Source organism: Arvicanthis niloticus, chromosome 2 (assembly GCF_011762505.2).
Source record: "Arvicanthis niloticus isolate mArvNil1 chromosome 2, mArvNil1.pat.X, whole genome shotgun sequence".
Taxonomy (NCBI): domain Eukaryota; kingdom Metazoa; phylum Chordata; class Mammalia; order Rodentia; family Muridae; genus Arvicanthis; species Arvicanthis niloticus.
Genome location: NC_047659.1, coordinates 32,323,438 through 32,338,334, shown reverse-complemented (window position 1 = coordinate 32,338,334; position 14,897 = coordinate 32,323,438). Strand labels below are relative to the sequence as shown.

Sequence of the window (14,897 nt, the reverse complement as noted above, 5' to 3'; positions counted from 1 at the left end):
AGGAGTATGAATTTGTTGGAAGAGGTATGTTACTGGGGTTTGGTCTTTGAGGTTTCAAATACATTCTCTCTCTCTCTCTCTCTCTCTCTCTCTCTCTCTCTCTCTCTCTCTCTCTCTCTCTCTCTCTCTCTCACACACCCCACTACTTGTAAACTGAGAAGTAAGTATTCCTGTTAATATATGTCTGCCATCATGGACAATAACCTCTGAAGCTGTGAGCCCAAATTAAAAACGTTATTTTATAAGTTTCCTTGGTTATAATGTCATATAAAAACAGTAGAAAAACAAATGAAAAGGACCCCTGATAATAATATAGGCAGGTATGAGCCCCTGATATGCATTCCTGGAACCAAACCCAGTCTTTTCCATTCAGTAAACTCTCCTAACTATAGAGGAATCTCTCTAACCTTATAATTTACCTTTGTAAGTTTAGTTATTTTAATAAAAATAATTTTGTGTTGATCCCAGGAACAGGAAGCAGTACATATCCAAGGATTCATATGAATCTAGCCTGATACCACACTTCTTTTTGTGAAACATTTTTAGGTGAACCAAAAGAACATGTATCAATATATTCTTTATTAAAAGAAAATTAATAAAAGGATGTTTTCATGCTTTACTTACCATAGCTTTTAAAAATGGTTAATGTGGAATATGTTACTCTTGAAGCTTTTTTCAATCAGATCTTGAGAAATAAGAATTAGTAAGTAGAGGCTTCATGTTGTTGAAACATCTCATCAGGAAAAGGCACAATAAACATAATTTACAAACAAGACCTTGTGATGGATCAAATCACAGTGTTTTAGGAAATGAACCATAAATTATTGATTTATGTTCTTCCCTTTGCAGCTTGGGTAACCCCAGGGAAAATGGGGAGAAAGAATTGTAGGACTAAAGGGAAATAAAGACATCAGGAGAACACTACTCACAGAATCACCTAAGCAGGGCTCATGTAGGCTCAGAGAGCCTAAGGCTGAAATCACTGAGCATGGATAGGTTTATACTAGGTCTGCATACATGTTAGGATTATCTTCTTGGTGTTTTTGTGGGTCTCCTAACTTTGGTAGTGGGGATATTTCTGATACTTTCATCTGCTCATAGGACCCTTTTCTTCCTACTGGGAATATTTATCCAGCCCTGATATCAAGGGCTTATGCCTAGTCTTATTGTGTCTTGTTATACATTGTTCAGTTGATATTGCTGGAAGAGCTGCTGTTTCTGAAGGGAAACAGGGAGGAATGGGTCTTGGGGAGAGAAGAGGTAGGAGTGGAGGCTGGAAGGAGTTAAGGGAGGGAAAACTGAGGTTAGGATGTATTGTATGAAAATAGTAAATTTTAAATTAACGTAGTATATGAAGGTGTGTAGTTCAATAACAGTAGAAAAGTCAAGAAATAATTGTAATGGTTTGAAAATTAAGCCCATTTGTGACCCAAAATTTTAATGTCTTTTAAAATTAAATTTTTTGTACTAAGTGTATGAGTTTCTATGTTTGTAATCCAGCCATCTCTGTATACTGAGCTCCTAGATTGAGTTTTAGAAAATATGCTTCACACTACCTTAAGGTATAATTCAAGATTAAATTGTAAAATAGAACTCAGATTGCATACTCTGCAATCAAAGTGTACTTTCTTCACAGTAAAAAAGAAATTAAAAAAAAAACAGAAATATTTCAGATATAAAGATTATGAGTCAGCTGTTTGGTAATATATGTCCAATAGAAATCACACACTAGATAAACCCTTCTTTTCCAGAAAATGGGACTTTAGTTACCGAGCTAACAGAATACTTTGGATAAAAAGCAAAGCCTTGTATGAATGCTTTTAGAATAACATAAGATTAAAATAGGAAGCCTATGATAAAATTCCTCCAGTTAATTCTACTTTTATTTAAAAAGTATATTTGTATATTGCTACAGTGAATAAATGCCTAAGACAAAGATAGGAGTTTCCAAAATAGCTATGATTTGTCAACATTTTGATAAATAGAATGAGATAGTTTACTATAGTGAGAGCTAGCTGTACCGTGGCAGGAATACATTCTTGTAATTATTCAGAATTTTCTTTCCCAATAGCCACTAAGCAGGTGGTATGAATATTGGCATGCACTGCCAATATCTGAAGGTTGACATATACTGACTTTCAGTTCTTTTGAATGTAGCTCCTATAACTTCTTAAAATTGAAATAGTGGGTTTATTTTGCATGTTATGCTTTCAATAAATTGCATAAGTTTGGAACCTAAGTGATGTGCCGTGAGCTGATTTAACTTCTCTTCTAAGACATTCTGGAGGCTAGTAAAAAGGTGATATTGGAATGAGTTTTCATAAATTGGTCTGTGAACAAAAACAGAAAATCAAGAAAAGGCGAAGTAAAGCAATTCTTTATTTTTTCCAAATATATTAGACTCAATAATTTTGTTAGTGTCAACAAAACTTTACCATATATCATCCAAACCAGGACATAATAGGATTCAAAGAGAGGGCTACTAATAATTACACAAGTACAACAAGTATAAACTTCAATTTTCCTGGGCAGTCTGGATCCTATGATCAACCTGGAAATAGGGATTAAACTGCAAGTACATGCAGAAATCATACTGTTCCCACACGTATGCGGAAAAGGTAAAAGTGTACTATTCATTCGAATTGATTTTTGGCAACATTGGTTGTTTCTCATCATTGAGTTTTCAGAGTTAATGTTAATCAACTTCCTAACTATCACCTTTTGAATACATACCAGCCTACAGCCATTTCCATTGCTACCTTGTTTTCATTCTCCTATTTGAAATATTGACTGCTGGATATTCTCTCTCTCTCTCTCTCTCTCTCTCTCTCTCTCTCTCTCTCCCTCTCTCTTCCTTCCTCTCTCACTCGTTCTCCCTACACTCTCTTGCTGATACAGTGTACATGTCTAAATCCCCAGGAACCAAACTAAAAAGACAATGCCTAGGTCAAAGAAGGCATGCAAAAATTTTGTTAAATGAATAAATTCAGAGAGTTTGTTTTTGGTTCTTCACAATACCAAAAACAAATTAAAATGACTCTCCAAAGAATATTATGGCTCTGTATAGTTTTAAGGTGTTGGACTAAATGATCTATGAAGCTTCCTCCACTGCTAAATACACGGTACCCACTGGTCCCCTTTTTCTGTCTGCTAATATTTTATCACCTCCATTTAGCAAATAAGAACATCTGGTGATCAAGGGGTAGGGCAACTGCTCTATTCACAGTGGATGGATGCTAATGTTGATCATTTTTCCAGTAGTAATTCCCTGTTATGTGTTTGCACCTACAGAATTTGGTTGATACAGAGGTAGCCAGAAGATATAGTGGATGATATACCATAGACGTAATAATTTGCCTATAATAAAATTATCGCAGGATTGCTAAACAATAAGGAATGCTGTGTGCTCAAACCAACCATCAGTGATTTATATATTAATGAGAAGTGAGTTTATTCTGGGCCAATTTGGATTATTACAAATCCATCAGAAAATTGTATAGGAAAATCTATGTTAGTATGCAAAGAATTACTTCTGCAGTTTCGAAAAACAAAACAAAAGAAAACCCTTTTTATCCTAAAGCTTTGTATTAAAGATATACTACTAATCAAATTTGATACTAGCCAGATGTTGGATGTTAAAAGCTAGTACTACTAAAATTATACTGGGGGCCAGGGAATCAAGGCAACAATAGAATAATTGTTCAACACCAAGACAAAACCAAAAAATCCTGAGTGTACAAACATTGTCAGTTCATTTGATTTTAATTTCACTCAGGCCTGTGCTAAATTATTAGCTACAGACCTGGGATTGGTTTCCAGACCAGAAAATAGTCTCTCCTTTCACAACTAAAGCCATAAACAGGAGAGCAGCATAAAAGAGTCTCTGTTAGGCATATGCATTTTCAGTAAAAGTACTTATCATTTGTTTCATTGTGCTGTCACGTCTCCTGAAATATCTACAAGTCTGAAATGGATGACAAAAGTTCCAGAAAAAGAAGAAAACACTGGCAACCAACTCATTTTGACACCGGCACCGTTTACCCTGTCAGTTTCACACAGACTCTGACATAGTCACAATAACCTGGCTACTGACTATTCCAATGATTCAGCATTTGTTCAGAGCTCATATTTTTATTAGAGTACAAAACCAACTTCCAGATATTACTTGGTTTTGGAATTGATGAGTTAATTAACTTTTATTAACCCCTCCCCCACCCAAGTTCTAGTGACTTCTAAAAATCATAAGAAAAGTTCAGTGATGTGTACCGTGTACCAGCACACTCTAAAATTTACAAACTAAATGCATAATAATGATGTCTCTATGGTGTCAAAAACACCGCAAATCTCTGCTACCCTTTCATGATAAAGTACAATTGAAAGATTCCATGACCTCAACAGCAGAAAACATTAAATCAGATTTTTAAATAACAAATAATTTAAGGCTAAAATATTTGGTATTCATAATCAATGCCAGCAGCCTTCCTAGTCTAATAAAGTAAACATGCACAAGAAATACAAATTTGAACAAAACATCACAATTTTTATTAGATATATATGTCTGTATGGGTATGTTTTATATATATGAGTATGTGTGTGTATGTGTCTGTGCATATGCATGTATGTATGTATGCATGTATATAAGTTTAGTGCCCTGAAAGCTATCCACTCATGTTTGGCTTAATACATATGTTAGAAATTATGGGGAGAATATCTCCACTTCAAATATATATTTATATATTTTTTCAGAATATTCAATATAAATATGCCATATATAAATCATGCCATAAAACTAAATGCAAAATTTGCACATTATTGCATGCTTGATGTGATAATACATGCCCACTAGTAGCTTTCTTATGATGTCCTCCCTTCATAACTCATGTTCAGCACAGAAACAACACTTCACTGAAGAGTTCTCTGTTATATTTGCCAGACTTGGATAGACCTCTCAGATTTCATAGGGAGGATTAACTTATCAGCCAAATATTGGACTAATACTAAATCAAAACATTAAATAATGCCTAAATGGGTGTTTTGCTATGTGAAGCGGTCAGAGTTCATTTTTCTTAGTTTGGCTGGAAGATTTCCTTCCATCCTGGTAGGTCCTCCAGCCATCTTTTGAAGCTTTGGTGGCAAATCAGCCACAGACTGGCTCATGGGATCCGATAACATCTTGGTCGTTTTAGATACCAGTTTTTCTTCAGAGTTGCCAGGAACCGAACTTATTCGTTGGAGTTTCATGGGCAAATCACCCAAACTATAGGCTTTTTCTGAAGTTGTGGAACTCATCCTCAGAAGTTTTTTAGGAAAGTCTTCTCTCCCCGTAATTTTCTGCAGCTTTGATGGAAGTTTTGTGCTAATGTCATCTAGTCCATCTAAGCATTCCACAGAATTGTGTCTTTCTTTGCTGTTGGTTATGGCTGGTGCTATTAAAGGGGAGGACATGAGAAGCATTTCCTCCTGCTCTTTCACACTGTATGGAGGGGTGGGAACTTCAAAGGTTGCATGGAACTGGGAGTAATCGACTTTAAAGAATCCTTCTTCTAAAGAAATTACAGGGAAAAAACGATGACCCCAAAGAACTTCGTCCTCGGTGTATGATGTTCGAGCTTGACACGTCATCCCTGCAAGCAGAGAGAAACCTTTTGATGAATTATGCACAGTGGAAGCACAGAAAAAAAAAGCAGGAGTCCATTCTGCTCATAGATTCATATAAGTAGACCACACAGTACTCGAGTTTCTTAGTTTTACTCTGTATTAGAGCTGGAGTGTATATATTCTAGTCCCACTGAAACACACAAGGTGCTGGAAATGATCAGAAGTCCCATAATTCATAGTTTAGTACCCATATATTAAATCTAAAACCTACGTAGAAGAACATCAGAACACATGTCTACAGGAGGAAGCTAGAGAAGAAATTGTATGATCGCTATTATCATTTAAGAAGCAATGTGATAGGCCATACACATCTGGCTTTGAATCCAACCTGTAAGGGAGTGTAAAAGATAATGCAGTTACAAACTTGAGAATAATTTTCTATAATTTAAAGTACAGACACACAACAAAAGTTTCATCCTGTGAGCAAGAAATCAAAGTCATCTATGGAAACAAAGCAAAGTATGTAGCTGGCTTTTAATAAATAAGAGTTCATTTTTTTCTTCTTCTTCTTCAGTTAGTGACAAGCAAGATAAGACAGGAACGCCAAAGATCTCTCTCAAAAGCACTTGTTAAATTAAAAACAGAGACATTTCTATGCTTGGTCAATAGCTAGTCATGATGGTAGTTCTTCCTTTCAGACATGTAAGGTCAGAATGAACATTGGTTAAAATTGTGGAAATTTTATGGTAAAATAGTTACTTTGGGCCTAGAATAGATCATTTTCCTTTTCTGTTCTCAAGATGACTAGAAGTAATGCTAGATTTCAGATATAATATGCCACTTATATATTTTGTTGCTTGCACATAATGCATCTCATGGTACTCTGATATACACATTTTTTTTCTCTTCAAATCTAATTTATTTACATTGTTGTTACCTAATCAGTAAACTTCTGAATACTCAGCATTTGAAAATAAATTTAGAACATAAAAAGCATACATCAAATTTCACCCTTACATGAGTCATATTATTGTCCATGAGAAACAAAAGAGTTGTTTTCCTCAACTTTTATCACCAGACTTCTCTGCTATTAAAATATAAAGGCAATACATTTTTCCCTTAAGAACTAAGTGGTATCTAATGAACACTGTCTATCTCGCTTGCTTCTAATGATCCACATCATACAGGTGATTTCTGTTGTTTAAAAGCCAAGTGTAATTCAAATAAAAGAATATTGTGCCCTTTTGTTACCTGAAAAGTAATCGCACAAAGTACTTACGGAGAATAGGGATTAAAGTCTGTCATTTAAAAAGCCATATTGAAGAAAAGTTAAGTCTTTCATTGAATCCCTGCAAAATCTTAGCAAGTGAACATTATCAGCTATATATCACAAGATACTTCATAGTCATCATTACATGCCATCTTTCATAAAGGATTAAGACATTTTAGTGCAGAAAATAAATGTCCATGTCATGGTAGGAAAGCTGCTGGGAATCCTGGGTCTTCATTCTTATCCTCTATACAATCCAGTTAGGGAGATGTGCTTCGATGATGATAAAGGTAAGTCACCCAGGGCTCAGAGGCATTAAGTGTGAACTCATGGGGAAACATATTTAATAAGCTGCAGAAAAACATATCAGTAATCTCTTCTTTCTCCAATTCTCTCCTCTATCAGATATACACATTCACTCTCCCTCTCTCTGGAGGGAGAGTGAATTTTTTCCCTCTCTACATTTAATGTTTTAGTTAAGAGTCTAAGTCCAGTCATCACTCTAACACTGAAATGATACCTATATGCCTGACAGTGACAAAATTGCAGTTTGTAATAAATATTATGTTATATCACTTCAAAAGTAAATTCTAGGTTTACACACACTAATAGAAGCAACATCATGTTTTATTCCAAACATATGTATGATACCTTCTGAAATAATTTATATGAAAATATTGGATTGTCATTTTATCATAAAATCTAAAAAAGGAATCCCTTGATAAATTTGTTTGCTATCATTCCAGAAATTTGAAGATAAAATACCTAAAAGAATAAAGATTCTATATACTAAATATATAGCAAATAGTACTGACAAATAATATACCCAGAAGAATAAATATTCTACATACTAAATAATATAGCAAATAGTACTGACAATTATAATACCCAGAAGAATAAATATTCTGTATACTAAATAATATAGCAAATAATACTTTAATCCCTTTATTAAAAGAAGCCATTATGTATGGAGTTACAAACTCATTCTGTATGATTTCAATGGAACAAAATTATCAATGCATTTTACATTAATGATATTGAAATAAAAGTGGTGATATTTCCCCTAAATTTTCATTTTAATTTAAAACAAACTAAGTTTCTTACTCTATTTTTTTTTTTTTACCACAACCTGGGGTCAGTAGAATTATATGTTAGGACACATGCTTAGGACATCAGTGTTTTGAATTTGTGTCAGCTATGAAAGTTTGTCCTTAGATTTTTGTAAACACTATTGATAATTAAGAAGAGACTTGAGGCCCCAAGGAAGGAAAAGGCCTGGGGATGGGGGAGGGAGCACCCTCTCAGAAGCAAAGGGGAGGAGGAACAGGATGAAGAACAGTGAGAGTAGGAACTAGGAAGTGGAAATGGAATGAAAACAAATTAAATAATTTAAATAAATACAAAAAAGTCTTAAAGTAAAATGGAGCCAAAACTTTGTGCAATCATTTCCAACAGTCAGATTAAAGATGCAATATTTAATGAATGACCACTTCTATTGTAGATTATCAGTTTTGTTTGCTTGCTTATATAACTTTTGCTGACGGCATTTTGATAAAATAGTCACCAATATGGTTCTTTGGGACCTCATACTCTCACCTTCCTCTTCACGTCCACAGTAACTCTTATACTAGGTCATGCCATTGTGCCATTTTTACGCACATCCTGCCAACTGTTTGTGACTTATTCAGGCCCTCTCTCTGCCAGTAGAAATGATGGACAATTACTCAGTTAGTCATAGTCTGACAGTTTAATTAAGGACCTGTAATGATACCAAGCTTTGTCATTTTCACCTTAAAAGCTCTCAGACCTGTTGTTCTAATAAATGTGAAATTAGTTTGACAATGTGGCCTTGGGCTAGGGTAAGGATTGGCTATAAGAAGTACCAAAGAAGTCATCTACATTGCATTTACAGTTCTAAATTTATAATTTTACTGGAATAAGACACATTAAACAATAAAATATACCCTTTTTCATCTCTGAATCAATGCATGGAACAATTTTTTTTTTCACAAGATGTTTTTCATCCAAAGATGCAGAAGTCCCAGCTATTTCCAGCAGCAGCATCTGCTGCTTCGCCAGTTTCCAAAGGGATGAACGCGTGTTGATTTTCACATTTGTTCCAATCTGGAATCTGGTTAAAACATGCAAACAGTTATCTCGCCAGCTGAGAGGTGCAATCACATATTACCCTTTGAATGATGGTATTCACCTGCAATTATGTTAAGTCATCTGGTATTATCTGCCATGAAATAAGCATGGTTCATTTTTGAATAGTCTGAGTAAGAAAAATAATGAAAAGATAGAACACTCTAGAAGGAAAGATGTTATAATACATGCATGTTCTTAGAAAACATAATTATAACCACTCTCAAGCTCCTCAATTAAAGTTAGCATTTTATTTTGTAAGATACTAGTTTGGGATAGATTTTTAAAATGCAATAGGTTCTCAAGTAGACCTTGGTTCATTATCCAAGGCAAGGAATGGGCATCATGTATATTTTCTGCTATCCAATATGAAAAGCTTCCTCATCATTATCTCCATTTAGATTCAAATTAGTAAGATCCCAAGGTGAGACTAGATTTTAGAGCTATGGTGTTTGTGGACTTGGATGTCCTAAATATGTTCTTATAGCCAAGAAAGTACAGAGGAGGACAACATATGAGTGGAACAGAAAAAGAAAATCTATGTGTTGATCACCTTTCTTGGCATTATTAATATGAAATTTTGGTAGATTTACTCATTCAATTACTGAAAGTGTTTTTAATAAAAAACAAATGTCCACACTGAGGCTCTCTATCCATAAAACACATGTAGAATCAAAATGTAGAAGAAAACTTACAAGGTGGGAATATGAATACTGTAACTTAAAATATATTTTTTAAGGCAAAAATGTGGACTTTGCTTCTGGGCCAGCTACTCGTGGCAATAGGGTGTGTCCTGGAGTGTCATTGATACACCCAGGGAAACTCTATCAGACAAAACTGATTTTCTCCTTACCAGCAGAGGATTCAATTTCAAATAGTTTCTTGGGTAGTGGTAGGACCCTCATGGTTTCCTTGTTTCCGTGTTTATTTGTTTGTTTGTAAACTTCTGAGAGATAGATAGATAGATATATAGATAGATAGATAGATAGATAGATAGATAGATAGATAGATAGATAGAATGAAAGAAGAAGTTAATGGATAGGGGAGTGAACAGGTCTGGGAGGAGTTGGAGGAGAGGAATATACAGAATATATTGGATAATAGATTATAAACAAAAAGTTTTTTAAAATATTGTAATTGTTGATAAGTTGACAATTAGAAAGTCGTTGCTGATTTCCAGTGACTTTGAACATTAATTTTCTATATTGCCAATGTATCAAGCTTTTCACTTCATTCAGACAATACCACAGATTTTCAGGTGCACATCAGATAAAAATTGTCATTATGGAGGAGGGATAACTAGTTACTAAGTCACTAAAACACCACAGGCACTTCCAAACTATAGGTAGTGTCATGACAAGATTACTTTGTCTGTAGTTTATAAGGTAGAAGCAGCTTAGAAGGCTTTAGAAGAATTTGATAGCAAGTGGCTTGTACAGTGGGCAAGCAAATCCATCTTTTTTCAGCTTCTTAAGACTGTTTTTTCTCACCTCTCAGTCTATTGTGAGCAAAGTTAATTGTACATAGTGGAGAAGTATCACAACTTCCTTCTCAGTGAACACCATACACTGGGCACTGCACAAGCAATGTCTACGAGCTCCTAACTGTGAAAGAACAGCCAAACACCTGCTTCCAACTCTAGATGTTGTAGCATCTTACTACACCCATAAAGGTCTGCATCCACAAAGTTAACATTTTATTATTTTATTTCCATCACTTTCTCTCCATTTCTCTTTCTCTACTTCTCTGGTATGGCTTATGGTTTTCTATGGAATATTACCCTAGGTCGACATTAGGTATCAGCTACATTATGTGGCTTTCTAGGGAAAAATTGGGATAATTTTTATTTTTAATTTGTTTTTTTCTATCATTAAAAGAAAACTTCCTATTACTTAAGTCATGTATTCATAATATATGTAGATGCATATGCCAAATACCTCAAAAGCAATGTCCTTATGACTTCAGTCCTCACAATACTTTGACATACTTGAGATACTGTTATAGCTTTTCCAAATTTTTGCAGCAAAACTAAGTCATGGGAAGATGATTTAATCAAGAAGGAGTTGGGGCTGAACTGGAGAAATAGGACCTAAAAATCTAGGTTGTTAATCACTACAGTTATATTTTCTCACTATCACATTGCACTATGTAGTCAAAGAAGAAATGGAAAAGAGTATTAGAGGTATCAGAAATGTAGCCAACAAATATTTAACTTCAAGTGTTTTCTATGCATGAAGGATTAAAGTTGTAATCTGGCTATCAGAGGTGTACAACTGGATATGACAAGGATCAACATGAAGCATAATGAAAATTATTGTATGTAAGAAAAAAACAGGTCCCACATATAGATCTGGAAAGTAATAACACTTACCCCAAACCCTTGGACAAATTCTAGTACCAGCATCTAGGCTGTGTAACTTTTGGAAGTTTTTGGCTTTTGCTTTGTTGATTCTCAGTTTTTATAATCTTTAAAAACTAAAATATTATTGGTTTTTTTACCTTATACTTTAACTCATGAAGCCAGCAAGATGATCTGATGAGTTACTGCTTGTTAATTTAAAAAAATGTGAATAAGTACTAGATATTTATATAATACAGCCATTAATTTTAAGCTGTACAGAAAATATATGATAAAGCAAACATGTCAGTACACTTTAACAATTAAAACATAAAGAATCATCATTTAACCACAATAAATGTTCTTAGTTTATGTTTCTCTGGCTATTGCTTAAAATGATCATTTGTTGTTGTTGTGAAGATAACTGTGATAGCATTAATCACATACAGCACACTTGACAGTGGACCGGGCACTGTGCTGTGTTGCATAATATTTTTCTACACTGTCATTGGGGACAGCACTCTGAAGTGAATTTTACTAAATATACATTTCAAGGAAATTACTGGATTTTGGAAGATACCAGAAGCAAAAAATTATCACAGAAATAAGTCCAGAGGTCAAAGTGGAAGGTGAACCACACGCTAATGACTTCATGTTTCATGTAGTCTATAGTCACAGAGAGATGGAATCCTGTCTTAGGTATCTCTGTCATATAAACATGTGTAGGCAAATTGGTTCATTGATTAGGTAAATCATCATACTATTCATACTACTAAGTCAAAAAATATTTTTAAATATAACTACAATGATGTGAAAAGAGATTTTACAAGATAAATACAGCAGACACCAATATCTAAAGAAGCGGGTCACATCAGCCCTAAAGGCCACTTGCACAATAGAGGAATCATTTTGGTGCCAGATACATGTAATATCAAACAATGACTCTCAGCTCAGTCATTAATTAATGGATAACCTTGAAGAAAAATGCTAATAAGCTTTTTGAATTATCAGTTTTGTTATTTTTTAAGTTGAAGTTTTCCCTCTAAGAAATAGTCTGAAGTCCAGTAATTAAAGGGGACTTTGTAATGGCTCCAATCCTTCTGTTGTTCTCCAGTGAGGCATGAGGGCCATACCCATCCCGATGTCTTTTTCCTGGAGAGGGGATACTTTTGACACCAACCCATATGCAGACAGGCTTGTCCCTTAGGGAACCCAGAAACATATTTTTAACTTTTATTTATATTCCCTTGCAGTGCTTAGCCTCACAGCCTAAGCAAGAATTCAGATCGCCAGTCAGAGGGGTTACTGTAGGTCAGGCCTATCCCCACCTTGGCAAGATTAAAATCGCTAAGGCCCTTCTATACTTGGAGAAGGAAGGAGATGTCAGGGGCAGCCCTGCTTATACACTGAAGGCCTAAAATCAGCCATAAGCCTAAAATCAGCAATAGGCCTGAAATACATGCCTGCTAACACAATTCTTAGGTCTCTGTGGAAAAACACTGAAACAAATGGCTATAAGCTATTGTAAACAGGCAGCTTTTGTGGAAATCTACCAGCCTGAGTAGTCATAGATCTTGTAAATAGGCAGCCTTGGAGAAAGTACCAACTTAGATAAGGACAAGTGAATCATACTCAGAGTCATAGAGACCTGTCTCCTGAACCTTTACCCAGCTGATACCCTGTTCTGAAAGATATTTGTACTCCCCCTGAACACCTATGCTCCTGTGTCATCCCCTTCCCCACATCCTGCATTTTTGTGTTTATAACCCCTGTGTTAAAAATTAAAAATTATGCTTTGATAATAAAAAAAGAAATAGTCTGAAGATTAAGTATATTAAGAAATGTATATAAATTGCTTACATAATATATTCATCATTTTGTTTGGGAAGTATCTCCAAATGCAGGCTATATAAATGCAAGTTACATGTCCAAATACATACAAACACACAAACTAAAAATTTTAACCAAAAGCATTATTTTTCCTTCTTAAGTCCTTATTGTCTATCATTTCTTTAAATTGACAACTATAAATTTATCAGCTAAAATCTCATATAGGGCATGTTGTCACAAAATAACTTCCCAGTCTACCTTGCATATTTTTTTGAAGATTATTGAATAAGATCTATTACTCTTTCTCCCCTAAAGTATTTCCAGAATTTCCCTCATGCCCCTGAGATAATAACTGTTGGGCTCACTCAGAATTCTCTTCTTGTTCTCTATTCAGCAACTAACTGAACACAAATTTAAACTATAAACTTTCCAAAGAAGCTCATAATATTCATCTCCTGTTTGCAAAACAAAAAGACTCTGTGTTCTCTAATGTTCAATAACACAGAGGTTATCGGCTCTCCTGAGATATACTGCTAAGTCATTAAGTATGTATAAATTGCTGCTAGAAATTGCAACATCAAATAGATAGAATTTGGTTAAAGGCCAACATGTTCTACCAAAGCAGATCTTTAGATAGGAGTTACTGACGTACATTCAATTTGATACTAAGCTCAATTCTGTACAAGGAATGATTTTGTCATGTGTTCTCAGATACCAGTTTTCGAATTTTGCTCAAGTGATGTCAGAGATTTAAAAGATACCAGTTTTCGAATTTTGCTCAAGTGATATCAGAGATTTAAAAAATAAAGAAGAAAACCCTAATTATGTTTATAAAGGAATAAAATTACACAAGTAACTTGGCAATGGATATTTAACCTACACTTAAGTTTCTTAAAATCTCAAAACAAAGGTAAAACATGTATTTTTAACAATGATCAACAAAATGAGTATCTATTTTCCAGAAAAGAATTCAAGGATGGATCCTTAGGACAGTGGAAAAGTATGCTATGTGCAGGTAGTGTGTGCTGAACAACCTAATATTGAACAAAGATAGAAATGTACATGATAAATTAGAGATTGTTCCTGTAAGACCAATGATTCATTATTTAAACCATATAAATCTTAGCTATTATAAAATATAGTATATTATATATATTATAAAAAATAGTATGAAGACTAATACTATTTGATTCCCAAGCTGTTCAGAACATAAATATATGCATGCATATATGTATGTAAGCATGTACAATCAACTTATGGATCTGTCATATTAACCACTAAATAATAAAGGATGGGCTACTGGAAGAAATTATTTAACACACTCTTATTTCAGTTACCCCTAACCTAAATATCAGATTAGACACAACTTATTCATTGTCTAATAATCAACTAATTTCCCTGAATCAACTCATAACAAATCAAATTCTAATTTTGTTATTCTCTGGTGATCTTAGTTACACAATGTTGCCTACATCACCCTGGGGTCCGAGGAAGCATATATTATCACACTAACAACTAATCAATCCCTGCTACACATCTGCCTCTTCATGGAACTGTAACATAACTAAAGTAGAACGCCTTCTCTTAGTATAGTTTCCCAGAGACACTAGCAAGACCACACGTATCACCTCTCAGGTTTATTTGTTAAGGAAGCACGGCAAAATGCCAAATTTACTTCCATTTGATTATCATTCCCTAAGTTTCACAGTGGAAATG

General features: G+C 34.4%; 1 protein-coding gene across 2 annotated transcripts in view; it reads right to left on the bottom strand.

Annotated features, from left to right (window-relative positions):
- Nucleotides 1-2,359: 2,359 nt before the first annotated feature.
- The window catches only part of Kcnj3 (potassium inwardly rectifying channel subfamily J member 3), a 144,181-nt gene continuing 131,643 nt past the window's right edge, over nt 2,360-14,897 (bottom strand). The window contains exon 3 of one of the 2 annotated variants that reach the window (XM_034496459.2): nt 2,360-5,624. In XM_034496459.2, the coding sequence (XP_034352350.1) occupies nt 5,038-5,624 (587 nt within the window). In that variant the 3' untranslated portion in view covers nt 2,360-5,037. The remainder of the gene's footprint in view (nt 5,625-14,897) is intronic. The other variant, XR_013108603.1, reaches the window with a different exon arrangement.